A 25,033-nucleotide genomic window follows, 5' to 3' on the forward strand; every position below is an offset into this window, starting at 1 on the left:
CTCAGATGATGCGTCGTCTGCACCAAGCTTCTGGAGAAGATAGCGGGTCGTTAAGAAGAGCCTTCTTTAATGCAGAAAGAAATCTGTCGGAATACCGAAATTTCACCCTACAGTGTTGAGATTTCATTACTTAAAATTTATTTATTTAGAGCACTTGTTTCCCGTAACGAAACAGAATGCTTCAGTTAAAATATGTTACACTGGAAGTAGTGCGCCGAAGGTGCCACAGACGATTTCTGCGTTTTAAGCAAGAAACCATGTGTCAATGTAGTGTGAAAGACGTATGAAAAAGGATCGAAGAGTTGAGTATATGGCTCGCTGTAGGTTTCACAAGTCGAAAATTTGTTGTCTCTCACAGCGAGCCACTATTATTCCACCGTCATCTGTCTCTCTACGTTAACAGTAGAAAACCTCAGTTCATGTCCGCAGCACTAAGCAGCGCAGTATGTTCTCTGATAAGTGTCAGAAATGGCTCTGAGCACTATGGGACTAAACATCTGAGGTCATCAGTCCCCTAGAACTCAGAACTACATAAACTTAACTAACCTAAGGACATCACACACATCCATGCCCGAGGCAGGATTCGAACCTGCGACCGTATCGGACGCGCGGTTCCAGACTGAAAGGCCTAGAACCGCTCGGCCACCAGCGGCCGCTTGATAAGTGTCATTCGTGGCTATAGCTGCTGTCTTCTTCTTACAGAATGTTGTGTGTCCTGGTACACATCAGGTCAGCACTTAGTTCCACTGATGCAGCATCGGAAAAAAATTTCACGTCTTAAACATTGTTGAATCATTCAGTCTGCTAGCACTAAGCGGTGAAAGGAGCACTTAGAAGCACATGAGGCTTTTCATACTTTGATACCATGTCTACCCCAGTGTGTCTTATACCACACAATGTAATAACACAAAATAAAGAAAATTCTTTAGAAATTTGATTAGTGAATGTGTGCTAGTAGCCAAACCTATAGAAGGGAGACACTGAGATCGCTACCAAACATTGTATGTCGATAGAGTATCAAACAAAACACCGATTTAGGTCATGCTATGTGCTGTCGTCGAGCAGAACGGGGCGTAAACAGTAATTAGAAGTATCACCAGAAATACGAAGCACCGTTAAAGCGTATGTGTGAGTAATTATTTCTAGTTCTTATGTGTGTGAGTTTGTAGGGTTTGAGATCGTCGTATCAAAGACTCCGCGTTCAAACCCCACTGATGATGATTTTTTAAAAACTGTTTACGCGTGAAACTGTTATACGTAATTTATTTGAAACATTTCTTCGTATGCAACCAACATTATGAAGCCTTTATTCCTGGATGAATGTCACAGTGTGTATGTTGGGGGGGAGGGGGGGCTCATGTTTGCATTGATTTTTTAATGTTATGTACTTGTTATTTATCTTATTGTTGTATTACTATTACTATTAGTTTTATTATAAATATTGTAATTATTATCAGCGTTATCTACCATCTAGTGAGAAACATGTATGAGACAGGTGAAATTCCCTCAGACTTCAAGAAGAATATAACAATTCCAATCACAAAGAAAGCTGGTGTTGACAGATGTGAAAATTACCGAACTATCAGTTTAATAAGTCACGGCTGCAAAATATTAACACGAATTCCTTAAGGACGAATGGAAAAACTGGTAGAAGCCGACCTCGGGGAAGATCAGTTTGGATTCCGTAGAAATGTTGGAACACGTAAGACAATACTGACCCTACGACTTATTTTAGAAAATAGATTAAGGAAAGGCAAACCCACGTTTCTAGCATTTGTATACTTAGAGAAAGCTTTTGACAATGTTGACCGGAATACTCTCTTTCAAATTCTGAAGGTGGCAGGGGTAAAATACAGAGAGCGAAAGGCTATTTACAAATTGTACAGAAACCAGATGGTAGCTATAAGAGTCGAGGGACATGAAAAGGGAAGCAATGATTAGGAAGGGAGTGAGACAGGGTTATAGCCTATCCCCGATGTTATTCAATCTGTATATTGAGCAAACAGTAAAGGAAACAAAAGAAAAATTCGGAGTAGGATTTAAAATCCATGGAGAAGAAATAGAAGCTTTTAGATTCGCCGATGAAATTGTAATTCTGTCAGAGACAGCCAAGGACCTGGAAGAGCAGTTGAACGGAATGGACAGTGTCTTGAAAGGAAGATATAAGATGAACATCAACAGAAGCAAACGAGGATAATGGAATGTAGTCGATTTAAATCGCGTGATGCTGCGGGAATATTTGTATGGAGTGTAGCCATGTATGGAAGTGGAACGTAGACGATAAATAGTTTAGGCAAGAAGAGAATAGAAGCTTTCTAAATGTGGTGCTACACAAGAATGCTAAAGATTAGATGGGTAGATCACATAACTAATGAGGAGGTACTGAATAGAATTGGAGAGAAGAAAAATTTGTGGCGAAACGTGACTAGAAGAAGGGATCGGTTGGTAGGGCATGTTCTGAGGCATTGAGAGATCACCAATTTGGTATTGGAGGGTAGCGTGGAGGGTAAAAATCGTAGAGAGAGATCAAGAGATGAATACACGTAACAGATTCAGAAGGATGTAGGTTGCAGTAGGTACTGGGAGATGAAGAAGCTTGCACAGGATAGAGTAGCATGGAGAGCTGCATCAAACCAGTCTTTGGACTGAAGACCACAACAACAACAAAAACAACAACAACATCACCAGTAGTTTCGCACCTGTGATGCAACTGTTTCATCATTTTTTGTTATGATTATGTATTCTGTGAAACTACAAATGTACTCCTTAGGTTTATCACTTTCAAAGAAACGAAGCGAACACAGACTTCCAATAGAACAATGCTGTAAACTTCAAATAGCCCTTTTACATGTTATAACCATGTTGACCCATATAACACTTTGACGCATAATGCAGTAAAACAAACTGTGATCATTGGGGTTCGAATCCAGCCCTTGGTACGACGATCCAGCGCTCTACCAACTTCCCCAAGGAAACTTTACTTACTGATTCGTCACAGTTATGCTTTTCCTGTGCTGTGTTCTGGTGTTGCTTTTAATAAGCCTTTATGCCCGTTCTGCTGGACGCCAGCACGTAATACGAACTATATCGGAATTTTGGTTGATACTCTATCGACACACAACGTTTGGTACCAAACTGATAGTCTGACGCTCGAAGGTTTGGGTGTAAGACAAATAACAAAAATTTCGTCAGCTCAGTCCTGTATGGGTACGGGTCTACAACGCTGAAACCACGAATTTCATTTTACATTTCATGAAATATACATGAAAAACCACGTAGAGAACCCTTAAAACTGAAAGCGAAGGGCCGCCTTGAGCGTTCGTCACGGTCACAGCGCTCTACTGAAACACTGGCTGAAACACAATAAAGCTGTTGAATGTTTTTCCAACAGAGTTACAAGTACACTTATTATATTTCATAAATACGTGTACAGTAAATCAGCCGTTGACGATACATTGATGTCTGTACAGGAGCATGGAACTTTAAAAATATAATTTTATGATAGTGGAATATGTGAACGATGACGGCTAACTGGCTTCATCACGTTCGGTACAGAACTGTTCCTTGAAACCGTTGCAGTCAGCCTAATACCCTCATAAAGGATACCGTCTGAAATTTTCTACGTATGTAGACTGCTTCGATGCTTGGCTGCCACCACTATCGTCGAGACGAGATAACGGTGATGAAATATTAAAGCTGTCGATGTGTTTGGATATTTAGATACAATTCAATATATCCTGTTCTGCCAGTGTTCTTGTCACAATATATGCTATCTGAACAAAAGTATCCTGACACTTATTACAGGACATTAATACGGGGTATGTCCTCCTCTTTGCCTATATAATGGCTTGATCTCTACTTTCAATAAGGTGTCTGAATGTATGTGGAGGAATGGCAGCCATTTCTTCCTCAAGAGGCGAAGCCAGAGAAGACAGTGACATTGGACGCTAGGATCTGAAGGGAAGTCGATGTTCTCACTCATCCCAAAGGTGATCCATTGGATTTAGGTTGGGATTTCAGGCAGGCCACTCAGTTTCAGGAATATTATTTTCCACAGACCAATTTCCTCATAGATGCTCCTTTATGACATGGTGCATTTACATGCTTATACAAATATTCGTTGTGTCCATCCTGTTCTTCTACTGTACACAGTACACTATGCTGTAAAATGTGTTGATATGGTTCCGCATTTACCGTTTTCGTGAGCACAATAAGTGGAACACACCATAATCACGAAAAACACCCCACAAACCTTAACATCAGCTCCTTTGTACTTCACTGTTGGCGCTACACATCATCGCAGGTAACGTTCTGCAGGCATTCACCGATCCTAAGTCGCCAAATGGTATAGTGTGATACGTCACTGCAGATCACTCATTACAAGTCGTCCACTGCCCAGTGGCTTCGCTATTTACACCACCTAAAGAATCACTTAGTTTTGGGTACACAAATAGGTAACTTATGAGGAGCCGCTAGACCTCTGTACATCATTCTGATATTACTCCTTCTCTACTAACAACACAATACGCGCCATTTCCTTTAGTACTGGTGCGTCCACCGCACGTGATATCCAGTGGTCAGTTTCGCATTATAGAAGGGCATCTGATCAGATAGTGTACATACAAAGTGTTCCAGAAATAGTGTAGAATACTTTGAGAGGTGGTAGTACTAACTGAAAAAGAAAAATAAGTCCAGTAAACTTGGGTCCGAAAATGCATACTTACTGCGATAAACACGTGTTTACAGGAGGTGTTAAACGTGGCATCCACTCACGACAATGCACCCCTCTGTTCTCTGACGTAAGGAATGAGGCAGCCTTTGAAGTATACCCGGTTGTGTTGTATCCGCTGGCGCACACTGAAGACGCGACCCTATAGTGTCCACACATCGTTGATTGGAGTGACCTAGACCAGTTCCTTCAATTGTCCCCTTAATCAAATGTCTAGACGATTTAGGTCTGGGGAACGGTCCTGAAATGTTTGCGCCAGATGTTCCCGCACACTGTCACGAAAGTGTGCTGGTGTGCCATCACGGATGTATTCGTTGCTGCAGTGGCACAGCCTCCAGCAAGATAGACAATACAATAATGAGAAAGTTCAGATACATTGCCCCAGTTAACCTTTATGGTTGTACGTATGGGTCCTATTAATCTATCGCCAAGTACGTTTGCCCATACGTTGGCTGAAAATCGTTGTTGATGGCCTCTTTCCTGAATTGCTTGGGGATTTACATCTGTCCATAGATGAAGGTTGTGGAAATTTACAATACCATCCTGTGAACCCTGCTTCATCGGTAAATGAAATCTTGGATGTGAACAGTGTATCTGCGGCAAAGCACTGTAACAGCCACACCAGTCTGCCATGGTGATCCTGAACGCGGTGTAGATGATGTGGGTACAGCAATTTTACATGAAATACCCTCACCCCCGTGGCCGAGTGGTTGTAGGCGCTTCAGTCCGGAACTGCGTGACTGCTACGGTCGCAGGTTCGAATCCTGCCTCTGGCATGGATGTGTGTGATGTCCTTAGGTTAGTTAGGTTTAAGTAGTTCTAAGTCTAGGGGACTGATACCTCAGATGTTAAGTCCCATTGTGCTCAGAGCTATTTGAACCATTTTACTCCCCCCCCCCCCCCCCCCCCCCCCCGCACATAAGAGAATAAAGACGCGTCTTCTGCTGCTGCTAATCGTCACAAACTGGTTCCAGGGCTCTCTTCCGAAGTAGCACACGCTCCTTCAAGTGAGGCGTGCGAACTGTACGGGGCCTTCCACTGTCATTCTTCCAAGGCGCTAGGCTACCTGTGTCCCACAGACACTCTAAAAGTCAGCCGTACGTCAGAGGGCACTCTGCGCTGTGGATATTTTTCAGTCGCGGGCTCACAGACTGCGTCCGTTTGCTAAACCATAGCGGAGTATCATGTCCGCCGTTTCACTTGCGAGCAGTAGGCTTCCATTGCTAACAAGTGGTGGAAGAGAGAAAATGCAAATGTACTACACAATTTGTAGGTACAATCAGCGCAATAACGGTAAACAGATAAGTAAATCCGCGTTTGGTAGAAGGTAAAACGCCATAGTACTTACCCAGGCTTGACAGTACTGTACAACAAGACACACAAACACGACGAAAACTAACTGAAACTAATTCTTTAATTATTTTTAATTAAACACTGACGTACAGGATTTTCCCGGAGAAAGACTACTCAAACTTAACCTATTCGTTTATTACCCACAATATACAAGCCCAGCGCAATCTGACTGTTATATATAGACAACATGGCATCCAATAATTAACACAAAACAAAGGCCTTAATTGCAAGGAATCCAAACAATAATAATCTAAACAATATTAAAGAAACCTGAAACTACCTCCAACTCCGTTAATTGCCTAAACTCATTTGAATCACGAATTCCGACAGTGCAAACCTCATTCTTTTTTGTAAATCACTTACCTCACAGAAAATCATAATACGAATTAGAGCAATTACAGCAAGTAGCAACTACAGCCAGCTAAATAAAAAGATTCTAAGTACTATAGACTCTGACTATTAGGAGGCAAATGGTTAGCATAAAGAAAGATTTGGTTGAAGAGCCAACAATGTATTTAGAAAATTTTACCTTATTCATGTGATATCCAGTTCCCAAAATTATATAATTGTTGATAATTCCACTACCCAAACATCATCAACAACGTTCATCGTCATACATTTGCTTGCAAATTTTCTTATAAACACATCATTTCATCTCACTTTACAGTGCATGTCCTACCAACACAGAGTCTCGACTAAGTATATCTTTTCCATACGCTTCCGTATCCACTCACTAATTGCTAGTCCGTCCAAACACAGAATCTCTTTCGGAGGTTGCAGATCGCTGTCAGCGATATTAACACCGTCTATAGTGCTGCCAACATAAAAAAATGGTTCAAATGGCTCTGAGCACTATGGGACTTAGCATCTGAGTTCATCAGTCGCCTAGAACTTAGAATTACTTAAACCTAACTAACCTAAGGACACCACACACATCCATGCGCGAGGCAGGATTCGAACCTGCGACCGTATCAGTCGCGCGGTTCCAGTACCTAGAATCGCTCGGCCACAGCGGCCGATGCTGCCAACATACAAACAGGTTACTTACATAACATAGCCTACAACACGACTCGAACCACACAACTGCCTACGGACCACCTAGTGGTAGGTTATAACACTACCGTCTGCTACTGCTATACCATAACCTCGAAGCTGGAAGCAGTTTGCAAAACAGAATTATTTTGTTATATTAATTATGGTACAACACATCAGAGCAGTGTTACCCTCTGAGAGGAATTTTATTATGTTGACCGTGTTGTACCTAACAGAGGTGGCCTATCGGAAATGAAAGTCAGAATTACGTAAATGTTTGAACAGTAACAAACAAAATTTTGCCTATCTGCACTGTTTAACTGATAATGGAAAACGGTCGCCAGCCTAACTAGGCAAGAGAATGATTAACATTCTCGTTCAAGAAAATAGTTATTAGTAATTTTAACGGATAAACACAACCTATACTTGGCCACATGCGAGTGCAATGAACTCTGACACACTCATATGTTTACGGTAAGATTGAAACTAACAGTTGGAGCAGCACAAACTATTTGCAAAATTATAACAGGTACAGAAAAACACTACCACTTTCAGGCTTTAAAGAAATCATGGTTTTTGTAATTAGTGGTCTTCCCATTAATTGTTACCCAGCATTAATACAATAGACAAACTGGGGATCCTGTTATATTATTAATATGCACTTCCTATACACAAGAGAGACATACACTTAACAAACATGAGTATATAAAGTTTCACAACTACAGTTTTCCACTTTTACTACAGTGAAACACAATGCGGGCAAAATTTGAAGAAACTAACTCACCTTTTAGAATTTACTACAGACAGCAATGTGATCATTTACTAAGCAAAACTTTATAAGCCTCAGTCTTAACAACTTTTAATTTGAAGTTGGCAACAACACATTAATAAACAGTTTTACTAGGAAAATTATTTTCAGCAAGCATCATTAACTTTAACTCACTCTCTTGCCACATTAACTTTAACTTTCTCTTTACTATGTTCAAGAGGCATTAATTAAAAAAAAAAAGGTCTTTAAAGTTCTTTCAGTAGGGACACTCGGATATCACTTTAGCTCAAACGGAGACAAACCTGAGAGGTGTTATGATGAGGAAAAAATCAAGGTAGGTACATAAATTCAGATAAAATTTACCTTATATTTGAGCACACTGACACATCCATTAAGCTGATCCTTCACTGTACATCATTATAGCATTCCGATGCAATGATTGCGCAATGTGGTGGCAACTGCATGTTGGAAAGTGGAATTGCAGGCAGAATTGCTGGACTGTCATTTCTTGGTGGCGATGACAGATACAAATTCCAGAATAGTTCCAGCTATTTATCCATCCATCCAAGGCATTGTAAAGTAGCAGAAAAAGCCTCTCTCGGAACCAGCACAACATGCATCTTTTACATGGCAGTGCACAGTTTAGTAGCTTGTCCACGACTCATAGCTCGTCCCCGACTGACTCTTATTCCACCTTTTCTACCTAGGCCAACCACAATTTGCGCGCGCTACACAGTTCCGTTCACGAGGGGAACCACACTACCCCTTATACACAAAATTACTAAGAACCCTAAGTGAGGATCAGCAGTTTACATAACAGTAACCAAATACATTAAATAAAACAGAACATTTGCACATATTGACATTTCTACAAAAAATTATTCACACAGAAATTACAATTACATACAGTAAGTTTTGTTCCCTCCAAATGGGACAAAGAATTTAAAAAAAATGGTTCAAATGGCTCTGAGCACTATGGGACTCAACTGCTGAGGTCATTAGTCCCCTAGAACTTAGAACTAGTTAAACCTAACTAACCTAAGGACATCACAAACATCCATGCCCGAGGCAGGATTCGAACCTGCGACCGTAGCGGTCCTGCGGTTCCAGACTGCAGCGCCTTTAACCGCACGGCCACTTCGGCCGGCGCAAAGAATTTAAATGACAAATATATTATATTGCATAGAAACAAACCACGACATCAAAGTTTGTGCAAAGAAAGAAATATACAGTTTTATGTTATCGATTCAATCACACACATTTACAGAAGCTCAGCGCTCTAACATTAAATGAAACAAAAGCGAAATAAATCAGTACAACATTAGAGCTATGGTGTTACAAGGTAGAGTACTGTGAGTGAGACTTGATACCCTGCCAACACATTTAACGGAGCGCCAATGCAACGCCTTTGTTACTATCCGCAAACCCGCAAACAAGTGCCGCGCAGCCCTCCCTATTAACAGATATTTACCTTTGAAAGTATACGTTTCAGGATCCATATTTATTTGACACATTTTTTCATGTTTCGATGAGTACTACCACCCCTGAAAGTATTCGACATTTTTTTTTTTTTTTTAGAAATTTGTGGTAAGTACTATGACAGCAAACTGCTGAGGTCGTCGGTCCCTAGACTTATGGACTACTTAATCGAGCTTACGCTAACTTGCGCGAAGGACAACACACTCACCCATGCCCGAGGGAGGACTCGAACCTCCGACGGGGGGTGGGGGGTGGGTGGGGGGGGGGCAGTCGTATGAACTGTCTGTGACAAGGCGCTTTAGACCGCAGGACGACACTCTTTTTGGAATACCTTGTGATCTTCTTTAGCAGATCTTTTGCACCATCTAAATGTTCTGCCAAAAAAACGCAGGCTTTGGCTCGCTTTCCCCAGATTTTGTATGTAGTGGTTCAATTTTAATTAGTTCACAATACTAAATGACAGCTTTTTACATTTTTGCATGTCCATCCTTTTGATTGAAGGTAGTGGGATTTTGGCCGTTCACCGGCTTAATAAAATGGAACACCTCCAGCTGTCCTTTCGATGTTTTTATTATACAGCAATCAGTTTCGATGATTCAGCTCACTATCTTTAGGCCTTTACTGAACATGACTCCATCAACGGACATTATTTATGATCTGGCTTCCGTAGATTACTGTAACAAAGATGTTGTGTCTGCAACCATCAACTACCAACTCAATTGCAGACACAACACTGCTGTTACAGTGTTCTACGGAAGCCAGATCATAAATATTGGCCGTTGATTGGATCGTGTATACTATTGGAGCTCACCCCCCTCATTGTCAGCTAAGACCAGGAGAAGTGGTTCCTATATAATAAATAACAGCTAAAGAACGGCTGTAGGTGTTTCATTTTATAATTTTTTACGTTTGTTTCTTTTAACTTACTCCGTTAAGAAAGAAAAATGTCCGAATCTCCACAGGTCGCGCAGCATTATGCCGGCGCTGTCGATGTTTGAACGCAAAACGAAACCGGCGAGCGGCGTCTCGGTGGGCGACGTCCTGCGTCACAACGTGACTCTGCTGATGGTGACGGGCGCCTGGCCGCCAGAGGGCAGCCGCTGGTGGCACCTGCTGTACCCCGCCTACACGGCCACCATATACTTCAGCATGCTCGCCACCATCGCCATGGGGTTCCTTTTCGCGTACCAGTCGTGGGGTGACTGGGACAGCATCATGCTCACGTTCGTCAACACGTTCACTCTGATCGGCGGCGCCGTCAAACTGGCGCACTTCTCCAGCCACGTCGGCGCCTACCGGCGACTCGTCACCGCACTTCGTGACGTCATCAGCGTGCAGTGGGCGCACTGCCAGCGCGACGCTGCCTTGATGGCCATCTTCACCGGCTCTCACCGGAAGGCCCTGTGGCTGACGTGGGCCCCCATGGTGTACCTCAACATCCTGGGCCCCGTCTGGTTCATGATGCCCGTAGTGGCCTGGGCATCGGGCGTTCCCGGCCGCCAGTTCCCCTTCGCCAACGTGCGCGGAGTCGTCAAGACGAATTTCCCGCTCTACATCGCCGTCTACTTCATACAGTGCCACTCAGTTTTCTACTGGAACTTTTTAAGCTTCGGTCTGGATATATTCTTCGTCACGTGCATGATATATATAGCTGCACAACTGCGTATAACGGGAGAGCGACTTTCGACTGTCGGCAGAGGATCAAAAGACGAGGAAAGTAGAGCTGTGTATAACGAAAAGTCGCGATTGCAAAAGTTTGGAGCCAAATCGTGCAACTCATCAGAGGCTAGCGGAGGGTCAGAAGAGATGTACTCGGAATTGGTGGACTGTGTCAAGGCTCATCAGCACACACTGAGGTGGGTCACTTTTAATTTACACTTTCCTACTAAATATTCTATTAGAAATCTAACAATGGCGAATTAAAAATTTTACTTCTTAGGCACCATTTTTATTCATGTTACAAAATGCAATTTCAGAAGAATATTAGAATGTTTTATAGGTGAACCTTATTTTGTGCCCGCTGAAACTATTAATATCAAGGATGGATTATGGCAAATAAAAATTACATTGCACTTACGAAACACTGCTTGATTTGCTACATGGAAACTTAAACTTACTACCCGTAATAGCATTTATTAATTACGTAGCACACACATGGACGTGGGCTATAACTGATTGCAACGTACCAAAGTTATGTACAGGAAGTTGAGACAAAAAATTTGATACAGGACACCACTTGTGGTCTATCTAATTGAAATAACCTGAAACTGGCCTACAGATGCCACTCAAGCTGCAGGCATGCGCGCCGCAAGAATTTTTTAATATCATCTCACCTTCTTACATTACTGGCTTAGTCGGTCTTAACTGTTTACTGCTCACTTGTTTTAGTCGCTAAAATCGTCCTGCGATATTAAACATGCGTTGCTATTATGCCCACTAATTATAAACTGACTCTGTATGTAAATTTTAACTCGAAATGCTGTTAATATTAACAGCCTAAAGTTAACAATTAAACCGTTTTGTTTTTCTAGCCTTCTTAGCACGATGTGTTTGTAACGGTTGTATATAGATTGAACTTAAACGTAATTCGATTTCCCATAGCGTTTACAAAAGACTCTTTCCTCTAATGATCATCAAGGGAAAATTTACATCACTATTGTTAACGAAATAAAAAACTTTCAAGAATTGGACTGACTAAGCTCGGGGTGTAAACAGGTGAAATTCCAAAACAGATGGAACACTCATGTCTTGCAGCTAAGGTGGCCTTCGGAAGCCTGTTCAATGTTGTTTACGAGCATCATTTTTTTCCGTCTCGTCTTCCCCCATGACACTGCAGTGCATTGATAACAGTTATTGTATCCACCCACTACAAATTAAAGACAGTAAACTCATGTGTTACTTCAGCTTGCTCCGTTAAATTTAAACTCTTAATGCACAGGGTATCAGTGCATATAATTTTATATGTGGTGCATTAGTATGTACACACATCAGTGTGTTGCTCTTTTACTCTGTGTCTAACAGTCTTCCTAGAAACACGCTACGAACTTTGTAACTTAATCTTTTCTGCATGTTCGTGCCTGGGCCACGAAGTGAACGATTCCTGTCAGTACAGACATAACGTTTTGCGTCCATACGTCCAAATTTCAACGCATGACATGGTGTCCAGGAGAAAATAAACATTAATGGCTTGTTTTTGCCCTCGTGTACTTGGAGGTACTACTCAACCTAAAAACATACTTGTTGTTGTAATTATTAGCCAACAGATGAGGTAAATACTGATGGTGTAATGTTGTTCAGTACACGGTCCTCATCCATCGACAAAAATGTCTGCACCTTCACCTTTTACACAATGTATGTTCTAACATAAAAATATTTATTACCTTAGTGAATACTTCGAAATCCCTTGTGCCGTAAGACCTGCAATAATTTGGTTATAAATCAGTCTGAGGACGACCTGCAGTGCACAGGAACTGAAGAAAACTTCACAAGCCAAGAACTCTAAAAAAGCATTTTATTAGATGACCGGTTTCGAAAGAGATGCGCTGTCATCATAGTATTTTATGCAGTGAGAAGTGACTTGTAACACTGACGGAAAATATTTCGCAAAAATTCAGAAGCATAATATCCGGAGATGACTGTAGAAACTGGTCGTCCAATAAAATGCTTTTTTAGCGATTTTGGCTTGTGAAATTTACTTCAGTTACCAATAATTTGGTTCTGAGAGACTCAGGAAGTTCGCTGGGATGGGTCTCGAAACTGGGTTGTAAAATAATGGTCGGATGTTGAGTCGTGGCACCGCATACATTTCTAAATTGCGAGGAAGTGTTGTGGTTGTTCTAAGATTATGTTAAAGTGAATGACACACTCAGATCTGCGCAGAGAGCCAGGTTAACTGTCTGAGCGTTCCTCTTCCTGCCCACAGCTTCCTGCACGTGCTGCAGGACGTGATGAGCCCGGTGGCGATGGCGCAGTTCGTGTGCAGCGCCACGGCTGCCTGCATCACGCTCTTTCAGGCCACGTTCGTAAGCAGCTGTCGTTGTTTCACGACATATTTCCCTAATTTTAGAGATCATTTTCATGTAAGATACACTGATCTGCCAGAACTGTATGATCACCTACACAATAGCTATTATATCACCTTCGACACGGGTAACAGCGGGGACGAGTCGTGGCATGGAAGCAATGAGGCCTTAGTAGGTCGCTGGTCTGAACACACAAATCACTTTATTCTCGTCACTTTCGGCGAGGAAGCGATGAGCACTGACGCCACGCTCAATCACGCCTCACATGTGTTCGTAGTGTTCAGATCTGACGAATTAAGGAGATAGCACATCAATTGGAACCTCGCCACTGTTTTCCTCGAAATACTCCATCACATTGCTCGCCTTGTGACATGCCGCATTATCTTGTTGAAAAATGCTACTGCCGGGGAAAACACGATCGTCATGAAGTTGCGTACGTAGTTTGCAACCAGTGTAAGATACAGCTTGGCCGTCTTGGTGATTTGTGCGATCTGATCTGTACTCATGGATGTCCACTTGAATAGTCCCCAGGGCAGAATGGAGCCGCTGCCAGCTTGTCTCCATCCCGTCGTACAGAGGTCGCGGAGCTGTTCGCCTGGAACAAGGTGGATTCGCGCCCTCCCACTCAGGCTCTGCCACGTCAAATACCGATGGTCACGTGGCCATTTCAGTCGTAGTTGCCGATGTCGTAGTGTTAAGATTGGCACATACACGGGTCGTCGAAGGCGGAGGTCCATCTTTAGGAGTGTTCGGTGCACTGTGTGTTCTCACACACTTTCACTCGGCTCAGTATTTAAGTCTGATGTTAATTCCGCCACAGTTCGCCGCCTGTCCCGTTTTACCAGTCTGCACAGATTACGAATTCGGCATCTCTAATCAGGAGTGGCCACCCATTACCACGACGTCTGGACGTGGTTTCACCTTAGTTTCGCCACGTGTTGAAGACACTCACCACAGCATTCGTCGAGTACGCAACAAGTCTTGCAGTTTCCGGAATGTTCGTGCCGAGCCTCCGGGCACGGCAGTCTGCCGTCGTTGAGACTCACAAGGGGACCCTCCACACTGAAAATCACGGATTTTGATGCGCTTCAAATATGTTGTAGAGGAACTCAGCCTGAGTACCCAGCTAGCCGGTTTTTTAGCGACGGGCCTTGGTTTTTGAGGAAATCGATTTTGAAGTTCATTGCGTACTTTGTATACCCGTAACAATACATACATTCCGAGCAAGTCAGCTTAGTTCAGCGGTAAAGTTTCACTGCTACCGCGCTGGGGGTACCGTGTTCGAATTCTTCTCAGTCGCTTCTTGCATTACCTGAAATCGATCTCCGCCCATTATCGTCCCCTCTCCCGTGAATATCGTTAGCCATCTCCTTGTTGCGGCCAATGAGAACGCGAGTTGCATTCCTTTACGTTGGCATCTAACTACAGCGTTAGTTTCTCGCAAAACGTCTCTAGTGCCGTGTGTTAGAAAAAATCCTGTGAAATGGAAGATCCAAGTGTTTCTGCAGTAGTGCAGCCAGAAGAAGATCCACAAGTAGAGGAGTTGAACGAAGAATCAAAAGGCGAAATCACAATTTCCATTAAATACACCGAAATCTACTCCGCGAACAGGGTTGGAACACGGTACCTATAGCGCGATAGCCGTGAAACTTTACCGCCACGCTACGCTGACTTGCTCGGAATATATGTAATGTTACGGGTATAAAAAGGACGCAATGAACTTCAAAACCGATTTTCTCAAAAACCGAGGCCCGTCGCTAAAAAACCGGATAGCCAGGTACTCAGGGTAAGTTCCTCTACTCCATATTTCAAGCTCATCAAAATCCGTGATTTACAGTATGGAGGGTCCCCTTGTCAGATAGATCGCACGCCTTCCCCATTCTCTGCACAGACAGCACGCTCACTGTCACTACATGCACCGTGCACGTGTTTGATTGGAAGTCACTGCTCAGCAAGTGAGGGTGCTGTCGCCTGGACGCCTTACATCGATAGTTGGTCGGTGGCCACGATGTTCTGGCTGATCAGTGTGTGGGTTCAGTAGACGCAATACGTTACTGTAGTTCATGTTACATGAGTCACAGATCAAAAACTTCTGGGCCACATTCAGTACGTCTCTCTTATTTCAGAACTCATTTCCTGATTGTAAGTTTCATTTTAGATAGATATAATAAGTTACAAATTTATAAGAAGTTCGAAGATTAATAAGTTTCATACTTTTACTCAACCTTCTATATAGGACTAAGTGTTAAAATTTTATACGTGTGTTCCAATAAATAATGTTCGTTTATAAAATACACCAGCACATTGCCTTAGTGACGAGTAATTTATCCCCTTGTTTATGAGAATTATCTTTTACAGATTTTCCCTCACAACATGCAGTCCTCTAACTTATTCGTTAGGGTGACAAGGGTCGCTGTGATTTGGCTTCTTATTTGTTAGCCTGGTTAAGACTGAGAGGCGTAGCGACAGAATTATGCTCATCCTGAGTCACATAGGTTATCTCTGGTGCTCCACACTGTGACAACTCTAAGGACAGGAATGTGCTGCTTATTGAAAATGCGATGGGAGTGATGGTTTCAGTCGTTACGATTTTTCACTGTGTCAGAGACTTAATTGTTATGTTAAGCTTTCTGTCCTACCAGTACTATTCTTCTAGATATGATTTTTCCTAGAAGCGCCCGTACTGTAAGATAGCAGGACCAGCTCGCATGCGCCGACCGCTGGTGGCCGAGCGGTTCTGGCGCTACAGTCTGGAACCGCGCGACCGCTACGGTCGCAGGTTCGAATCCTGCCTCGGGCATGAATGGGTGTGTTGTCCTTAGGTTAGTTAGGTTTAAGTAGTTCTAAGTTCTAGGGGACTTATGACCTCAGCAGTTGAGTCCCATAGTGCTCAGAGCCATTTGACCCATTTGAACCAGCTCGCATGCAATTTGAACTTCTAGCTGTCTGGTACAAGCAACGGCCTCTAGGCACGTTCGTGCTAACACGAGAAATACGTAATTCCAGAAAAATGTACGTACCTCAGCATTTAAATTTTGAGTAACATATAAAGAAGAATGCTGACGTTTAGATGGGTAGACCGCGTAACTAATTAGGAGGAACTGAATAGAAATGGGGAGACAAGAAATTTGTGGCACAACATGACTATCTGTTGATAGGACCCATTCTGAGACATAAAGGTATCACCAATTTAGTATTGAAGAGGAGTGTGGGGGATTAAAATCGTAGTGGAAAACCAAGGCTGAATACACTCCTGGAAATGGAAAAAAGAACACATTGACACCGGTGTGTCAGACCCACCATACTTGCTCCAGACACTGCGAGAGGGCTGTACAAGCAATGATCACACGCACGGCACAGCGGACACACCAGGAACCGCGGTGTTGGCCGTCGAATGGCGCTAGCTGCGCAGCATTTGTGCACCGCCGCCGTCAATGTCAGCCAGTTTGCCGTGGCATACGGAGCTCCATCGCAGTCTTTAACACTGGTAGCATGCCGCGACAGCGTGGACGTGAACCGTATGTGCAGTTGACGGGCTTTGAGCGAGGGCGTATAGTGGGCATGCGGGAGGCTGGGTGGACGTACCGCCGAATTGCTCAACACGTGGGGCGTGAGGTCTCCACAGTACATCGATGTTGTCGCCAGTGGTCGGCGGAAGGTGCACGTGCCCGTCGACCTGGGACCGGACCGCAGCGACGCATGGATGCACGCCAAGACCGTAGGATCCTACGCAGTGCCGTAGGGGACCGCACCGCCACTTCCCAGCAAATTAGGGACACTGTTGCTCCTGGGGTATCGGCGAGGACCATTCGCAACCGTCTCCATGAAGCTGGGCTACGGTCCCGCACACCGTAAGGCCGTCTTCCGCTCACGCCCCAACATCGTGCAGCCCGCCTCCAGTGGTGTCGCGACAGGCGTGAATGGAGGGACGAATGGAGACGTGTCGTCTTCAGCGATGAGAGTCGCTTCTGCCTTGGTGCCAATGATGGTCGTATGCGTGTTTGGCGCCGTGCAGGTGAGCGCCACAATCAGGACTGCATACGACCAAGGCACACAGGGCCAGCACCCGGCATCATGGTGTGGGGAGCGATCTCCTACACTGGCCGTACACCACTGGTGATCGTCGAGGGGACACTGAATAGTGCACGGTACATCCAAACCGTCATCGAACCCATCGTTCTACCATTGCTAGACCGGCAAGGGAACTTGCTGTTCCAACAGGACAATGCACGTCCGCATGTATCCCGTGCCACCCAACGTGCTCTAGAAGGTGTAAGTCAACTACCCTGGCCAGCAAGATCTCCGGATCTGTCCCCCATTGAGCATGTTTGGGACTGGATGAAGCGTCGTCTCACGTGGTCTGCACGTCCAGCACGAACGCTGGTCCACCTGAGGCGCCAGGTGGTAATGGCATGGCAAGCCGTTCCACAGGACTACATCCAGCATCTCTACGATCGTCTCCATGGGAGAATAGCAGCCTGCATTGCTGCGAAAGGTGGATATACACTGTACTAGTGCCGACATTGTGCATGCTCTGTTGCCTGTGTCTATGTGCCTGTGGTTCTGTCAGTGTGATCATGTGATGTATCTGACCCCACGAATGTGTCAGTAAAGTTTCCCCTTCCTGGGACAATGAATTCACGGTGTTCTTATTTCAATTTCCAGGAGTGTATAATAATCGGATTCAAAAGGACGTACGTTGCAGTAGTTGTTTGTAAATAAAGCGGCTTTTACAGGATGGAGTAGCTTGGAGACTTGCATGAAACCGATCTCGGGCTAAAGACCACAACACAAAAAACATATTACGTGATACAATTCACCAATGTCGCGTTGGGGCGTCAATTATTATTCAATCAAGCATCCTTCTACAGCACCACAGTTCATAAATTTCTATCTTTTTCTTGTAAGAAAATAATGTCTGAATCATATTTATAAGGTTCAGAAATTCCTCTTTTTCAGAAATTCTTTCCTTACCCTTACTAGTCTGCATTTCACACCTTATCCACTTCATCAATTATCTTGCTGCCAAAATAATAAATTTAATGTACCTTTTTCAGTGTCTCGTTTCGAAATCTAATTCCCTCAGCATCGTCTGATTTACTTAGATTACATCTTATTAACCGTGTTTACTTTTAACGATGTTTATCATATAGTCATTTCTCAAGTCACTATCCACTTCGTTCAACTGCTGTTCCAAGTCCTTAGCCACATCTAACAGAATACAGTGTCATCAGCAACAGCCGACTTTTTATATCTTTTCCCTGAACTTTTATTTCCTTCACAGCCTGCTGTGTGCACAGACTGAATAACATCGACGATAGCCTACATCGATGTCTCAGTTCCTTTTCAACTATGGCTTCTCTTCCATTACCTTCGATTCACATTAAGGCACTCTGGTTTCCGTATAAGTTGCAAGAAGATTCCGGACCCTGTATTGTGTCTCTGATTCCTTTAATATTTCTAAGAGAATAGTCCAGTACACATTGTCAAAAGCTTTCTCTAAATCTAGAAATGTTGCAAATGTAGGTTTGTCTTCTGTGATCTATGAAATAAGTCGCTGAGTCAGTACTGCCCCGCGTGTTCTACATTTTTACAGAGCCCAAACTGAGCTTCCCCAAGGTCGGCCTCTATCAGTTTTTCCAGTCTTCTGTAGGAAATTCTTTTCAATATTTTGCAACAGTGAGTTATTAAACTCCTAATTCGACAGAATTCAGTCTTGTCTGCAAATGCTTTCTTTGGAATTGGAATTATTACCTTCTTCTTGAAGTATCAGAGTATTTTGTCTGTCTTATGAATCTTGCACACCAGGTGGAATAATTTTGTCATGGCCCGCTCTCCAAAAGATCTCAAAAATGCTGAGGGAAATTCGTCTACCCCAGGGATTTTGTTTCCACTTATATCTTTCAGTGCTCGGTGAAATTCTTTTCTCGTCCTATCTCCCATATCTTCCCTTACTTCTTCGTGTTTTTCCATATCATTGTCTTCAAGTTTGTTACTCTTTTATAGACCCTCTATATATTCCGCCCCCCTTTCAGCTTTTCATTCTTTTGTTTGCATCTGAACATTTCATATTCATATACTCCTCTTCCTCTCAATGGTCCCATCAATTTTTCGACAGGTAGCATGTGTCTTACACCTATTCATCCTTACGTCAAGGCCTTGCGTTTGCCCTCTAGCCATTACTGCTTGGGCAGTTTGTACTTTCATCAGTCTCATTTTTTTGGATGTCGGCTTCATTTGTTAAGTTATACATAAAAGGTATAAAGTTGAGAGCTATGACATGAGCGTGTGTGTGCATGGGGAGGGAATATGCGTATGAGAAAGAGGGTCATTTCGGAGATCAGCTGGCAAACTGAATTTCCGCCATCCTCTTTTTCTGGAAGCAATCCTTACAACACATCCCTACAAGCCTTACTTAGCAAAACTTTCAACTAAGTAAGGAAAGGAACTCAGGCTTGAGCGTGCTGAAGGCACGACGGCAGCCAGTGAGACGATGCACTCACTCACTTCATGGCAATTAAACAGGTGAGACAACAGCACATAGACGCACCTCTTGGGCATCAATAGCGTCCTGATCCCAGATGTGGTGACAGAAACACTGGGGTCTGCGGCTCGCATCCCCAGTCCGCACTTCCCGTACCACGTAATCAGAGGAGACACGTCTGGGCACTGCTGTCCCGTAACTGACAATGGGAATGTAGGAGTATTTACAAAGAACTTAACTGGATGAGCCCATTCGTCAGTATGACAATTCACTCCCTCTGACCTGGATGTTGTAATACTACTCCAGTCAATGTGATTCCAGGCCGAAGACAGACCCGAATGTGGTGTATACGTTTACGAAATTACAGTGACATGTCAGGCAGTATACAGGGTGGTCGATTGATAGTGACCAGGCCAAATATCTCACGAAATTAGCATCAAACGAAAAAAACTACGAAGAACGAAACTCGTCTAGCTTGAAGGGGGAAACCAGATGATGCTAGGGTTGGCCCGCTAGATGGCGCTGCCATAGATCAAACGGATATCAACTGCGTTTTTTTAAATGGGAACCCCCATTTTTACTACATATTCGTGTAGTACGTAAAGAAATTTGAATGGTTTAGTTGGACCACTTTTTTTCCCTTTCTGATAGATGGCGCAGTAATAGTCACAAACGAATAAGTACCTGGCATCACATAACATTCCTCCAGTGCAGACAGTATTTGCTTCGTGATACTTCACCCGTGTTAAAATGGACCGTTTACCAATTGCGGAAAAGGTCGATATCGTGTTGATGTATGGTTATTGTGATCAAAATGCCCAACGGACGTGTGCTATGTATGCTGCTCGGTATCCTGGACGACATAATCCAAGTGTCCGGACCGTTCGGAGGATAGTTACGTTATTTAAGGAAACAGGAAGTGTTCAGCCACATGTGAAACGTCAACCACGACCTGCAACAAATGATGAGGGCCAAGTAGGTGTTTTAGCTGCTGTCGCGGCTAATCTGCACGTCAGTAGCAGAAAAATTGCGCGAGAATCGGGAATCTCAAAAACATCGGTGTTGAGAATGCTACATCAACATCGATTGCACCCGCACCATATTTCTATGCACCAGGAATTGCATGGCGACGACTTTGAACGTCGTGTACAGTTCTGCCACTGGGCGCAAGAGAAATTACGGGACGATGACAGATTTTTTGCACGCGTTCTATTTAGCGACGAAGCGTCATTCACCAACAGCGGTAACATAAACCGGCATAATATGCACTATTGGGCAACGGAAAATACACGATGGCTGAGACAAGTTGAACATCAGCGATATTGGCGGGTTAATGTATGGTGCGACATTATGGGAGGAAGAATAATTGGTCCTCTCTGTTGGGAAAGTTGAAGGATATTTGCTATCGTGATACACCGACAATGCCTGACAACATGCGTCAGCGCATTGCCAATGCATGTGCGAACATTACGGAAGGCGAACTACTCGCTGTTGAGAGGAATGCCGTTTCACGTATTGCCAAATGCATTGAGGTTGACGGACATCATTTTGAGCATTTATTACATTAATGTGATATTTACAGGTAATCACGCTGTAACAGCTTGCGTTCTCAGAAATGATAAGTTGACAAAGGTACATGTATCGCATTGGAACAACCGAAATAAAATGTTCAAACGTACCTACGTTCTGTATTTTAATTTAAAAAACCTACCTGTTACCAACTGTTCGTCTAAAACTGTGAGCCATATGTTTGTGACTATTACAGCGCCATCTATCACAAGGCGAAAAAAGTGGTCCAACTAAAACATTCATATTTCTTTACGTAATACACGAATACGTAATAAAAATGGGGGTTCCTATTTTTAAAAAAAAACGCAGTTGATATCCGTTTGACCTATGGCAGCGCCATCTAGCGTGGCAACCATAGCGCCACCTGGTTTCCCCTTCAAGCTTGACGAGTTTCGTTCTATGTAGTTTTTTTCGTTCGACGCTTATTTCGTGAGATATTTGGCCCGGTCACGGGCAATGGACCACCCTATATGTAGTATAATTGTCTTCAGTGACGAGTCCCTCTTTAATCGACAGCCGGAATGGCCGAGCGGTTCTAGGCGCTTCAGTCTGGAACCGCGCGACCGCTACAGTTGCAGTTTCGAATCCTGCCTCGGGCATGGATGTGTGTGATGTCCTTAAATTACTTAGGTTTAAGTAGTTCTATGGGACTGATGACCTCAGATATTAAGTCCCATAGTGCTCAGAACCATTTTCTCCCTCTTTAATCAAGAGAATGACATAGACTTCATTTTGGTTAAGTCTTCCTGTCTTAACTGTACTAATCTTGTAATCTTTTAGATATGGTTTTTACTACAAACACAGTACTGTAAGATAGCAGGGCGAGTTATACAGTTCGTCTCCTCACTACATGGTATTAGCAGCTGTCTTTAGTGAAGAGTCTGGCTTCGAAAGCGTGTCTGGAGTCATTTCGGACTGCGTTGGGATAGCAGCCATGCGGCACGACAACCTAGAGTGGTGATCGGGAGTCCCATTTCATTTAATGGCAGGACCATTTTGGTTCCCACCCTTACAACACAGCGGTACGTCGACGATATTCGATATTGTTACCCTTCATGGAAAGCCATCTTGGGCTCACATTTCAGCAAGATAATTTTGATCTGTAAACGGCGAAATTTTCTGCTGCTTGTCTTCGTGATTACCAAACCCAATCATGGCCAGCAAGGTCACCCAATCTCTCTCCAATTGAGAACGTTAGGAACATTATAAATAGCGCCCTCTAACTACATCGGGATTTTCACCATCCATCACGCACACTGGACCGAATTTGGCACGATTTCCCTCAGTAAGGCGTCCAACAACTCTCAATCAATGCCAAGCCGAATAACTGCTTTCATTGGGGCCACAGGTGTACCAACGTTTTATTGACTTGCTCAATTCGTGAAGCTCATTCTCTTCAATAAACTATCCAATTTTTTCTGAAATTATAATCATTTGTCTGTGCATCTACACCACATCTACCAATTTGAGTCCCATTCAGACAATTCGTTCGTGGTGCATCGTTTTTTTATCTTAGGAGGTACTTTGAAATTCATCCTTATTCTTAAATAAAATCTGAAAACTGTTAGTCCAACTCTTATATCTTGGTGATTAGAAGTTTTGAAGTGATTTATGATTGTCATATCCTGTACAACTTTCTTAAATATTGAAGAAATATAGTAAATTTAATGTTTAAATCTGTTTACCCCCTTCCAAATAAGACTCCTATTTGTTTTATTCCGGAAACAAAAATGTTGTTCTCTCTAAATTTGAAAATGGCGGTTTATTAACTTTACTCTCTGCACGTTACACTTAGTCGAGAGATTTTGATGTTCTCGCAGTCGATCTAGACAGGGCTTGGACGTCACTCACACGTGTACTGAGACATGCAAATGGTCTGTGCTACACGTAGTTGGTAATGATAACCATCACTATTATTCATGCTGCAAAAGGCCTTCAGCCGAACTCACAGTTAACGGTGGAGCGCAAATTAATTTTTTTGCGACAAGAACTTTTAATCACTAAAGATTCTTCCAGCCACTTCACGATAAGAACGTGGGGATTTGTTACGAAACTAGAGTATGTTTCGCGTGCCCTGTTAACTTCCGTATCTATTGCTTTTCCATGTTCTAAGCATCGAGAACAATTAAAGTCACATCGTGGCCTTATTATGGTTACGGATTTAACGATCGTGAGTCCTGCAGCTGAATGACTGTCTGGCTTAATGGAACGCGTATTCAACACACATGGATATCTTTGCATCTCGTGTTCCTTCTTTAGAATGTGTCACATTTTCTTCCTCCAGTTTCCTCAGTGATTTTGTAATCATGTTTGCCGTATAACTTGTGTAGCTTGTAACATAAAAGCTTGTGGCACGCCAGCTACGGGCTACGTCTGGAATTTGAACCCAATGACATCTGCCATTCTTCACTCCTGAATGTATAAATTCAGTCAAAGAGATTGTTAACGTTTTGCACACACCGAGAATTATTATCTGTAACTCCGGCTCTGTCGTTCCTATAGCCACAGTTTCATCTCATGTTAATACACGTTCACTATATATACCGGTACATGAATATATTTTCTTGGAGCGTGAAAGGAAAGTTCTTCGCCTTACGAATCCACGAGACGCGGGGCAGGTCAACAGAGAACATCTGTAGTGAATAATTACAGGTCTAGCATGCTAGCATGCAATTGTACTCATTTCCAGGAATAAGTCCCGTTCATTAAGATCATGTTAAAATTAAGAACATCTTCAAGGAATAATCCCATTGCAGTTAGATAATCCTTAAGTCAGAGTAGCATCTTACTTACATGCAGTGAATTCAATTCATGATTTAAGACCAACAAGATGACACAGATTACTCTAATATTCGATCTCTACCATTTGTGGCATCACACACAAAGTTGTAGACTCGATTATTGGTTATACTTCTGCTTTTGCACTCACAACGATTAGTTTCATCTTGTAATGAGTTTAGCTGACAATGATTATTTCAGTAGTTTCTCATGAGATTTCCCTCTCCTCAGCAGAATGCGAATACGTTGGGGCATTGGCGAGAATGATTTTCATTGAATACCTTTTGTTTATTTTTACAGCAAATCTTTCTGAAAATATTTCATTACATGTAATATTGTTCCTAATTTTCTTGTTTACAATTAAGCTACACATTTCCTTCCTTCTCCGTTCTTCTGCAATAAAATAAACGTCCCACTTTTAATTGATGCAGTCATTTTTGAAAGAGCCTTATTCCAAATTTTGACAAAGAGAGTTAAGAACGGTGCCAAGTTCTACAAACATAGATAGAACTTTGTGAATTAAAAAAGGCGTTATTCCAGCTATTGTTAATGTGTTTCTTGCGACTTAGTTACAGCGACATCATTTCTGAAAGGGCTTTACTCCTGGAATAATGACCTCTCAATACTGATTATCTTCGCCTGTCGTCTCATCGAATACCTAATGCACTAAGCGTTACGTTTCGCTTATCGTAGTTCAAGTCATATGTTGAACGGTACTGCTAAACTGGTGCGTAACACGGAAAATAATGAATCTGAAATGCATGCATACCATGAAGGCACTGCGAAGAAAGGAGAAAATTACGTATGCTCCTTCCGAC

The 25,033-nt window shown here is 43.0% G+C and overlaps 1 protein-coding gene across 1 annotated transcript; it reads left to right on the top strand.

Moving 5' to 3' along the window:
* The first annotated feature begins 10,511 nt into the window (after positions 1-10,511).
* LOC126412975 (uncharacterized) lies at positions 10,512-24,132 on the top strand. The gene is made up of 3 exons (XM_050082867.1): positions 10,512-11,218; positions 13,285-13,384; positions 24,127-24,132. The coding sequence occupies exons 1-3, from the start codon at positions 10,512-10,514 to the stop codon at positions 24,130-24,132; spliced, it is 813 nt and encodes a 270-aa protein (XP_049938824.1).
* The last annotated feature ends 901 nt before the right edge of the window (positions 24,133-25,033 follow it).

The sequence above is a fragment of the Schistocerca serialis genome, chromosome 7 (assembly GCF_023864345.2).
Source record: "Schistocerca serialis cubense isolate TAMUIC-IGC-003099 chromosome 7, iqSchSeri2.2, whole genome shotgun sequence".
NCBI lineage: Eukaryota > Metazoa > Arthropoda > Insecta > Orthoptera > Acrididae > Schistocerca > Schistocerca serialis.

Coding starts and splice junctions, on each gene's coding strand:
- LOC126412975 (XM_050082867.1), top strand. CDS start 10,512: ATGCTCGCCACCATCGCCATGGGGTTCCTTTTCGCGTACCAGTCGTGG. Junction 11,219..13,284: donor GCTCATCAGCACACACTGAG/GTGGGTCACTTT, acceptor TCCTGCCCACAG/CTTCCTGCACGTGCTGCAGG.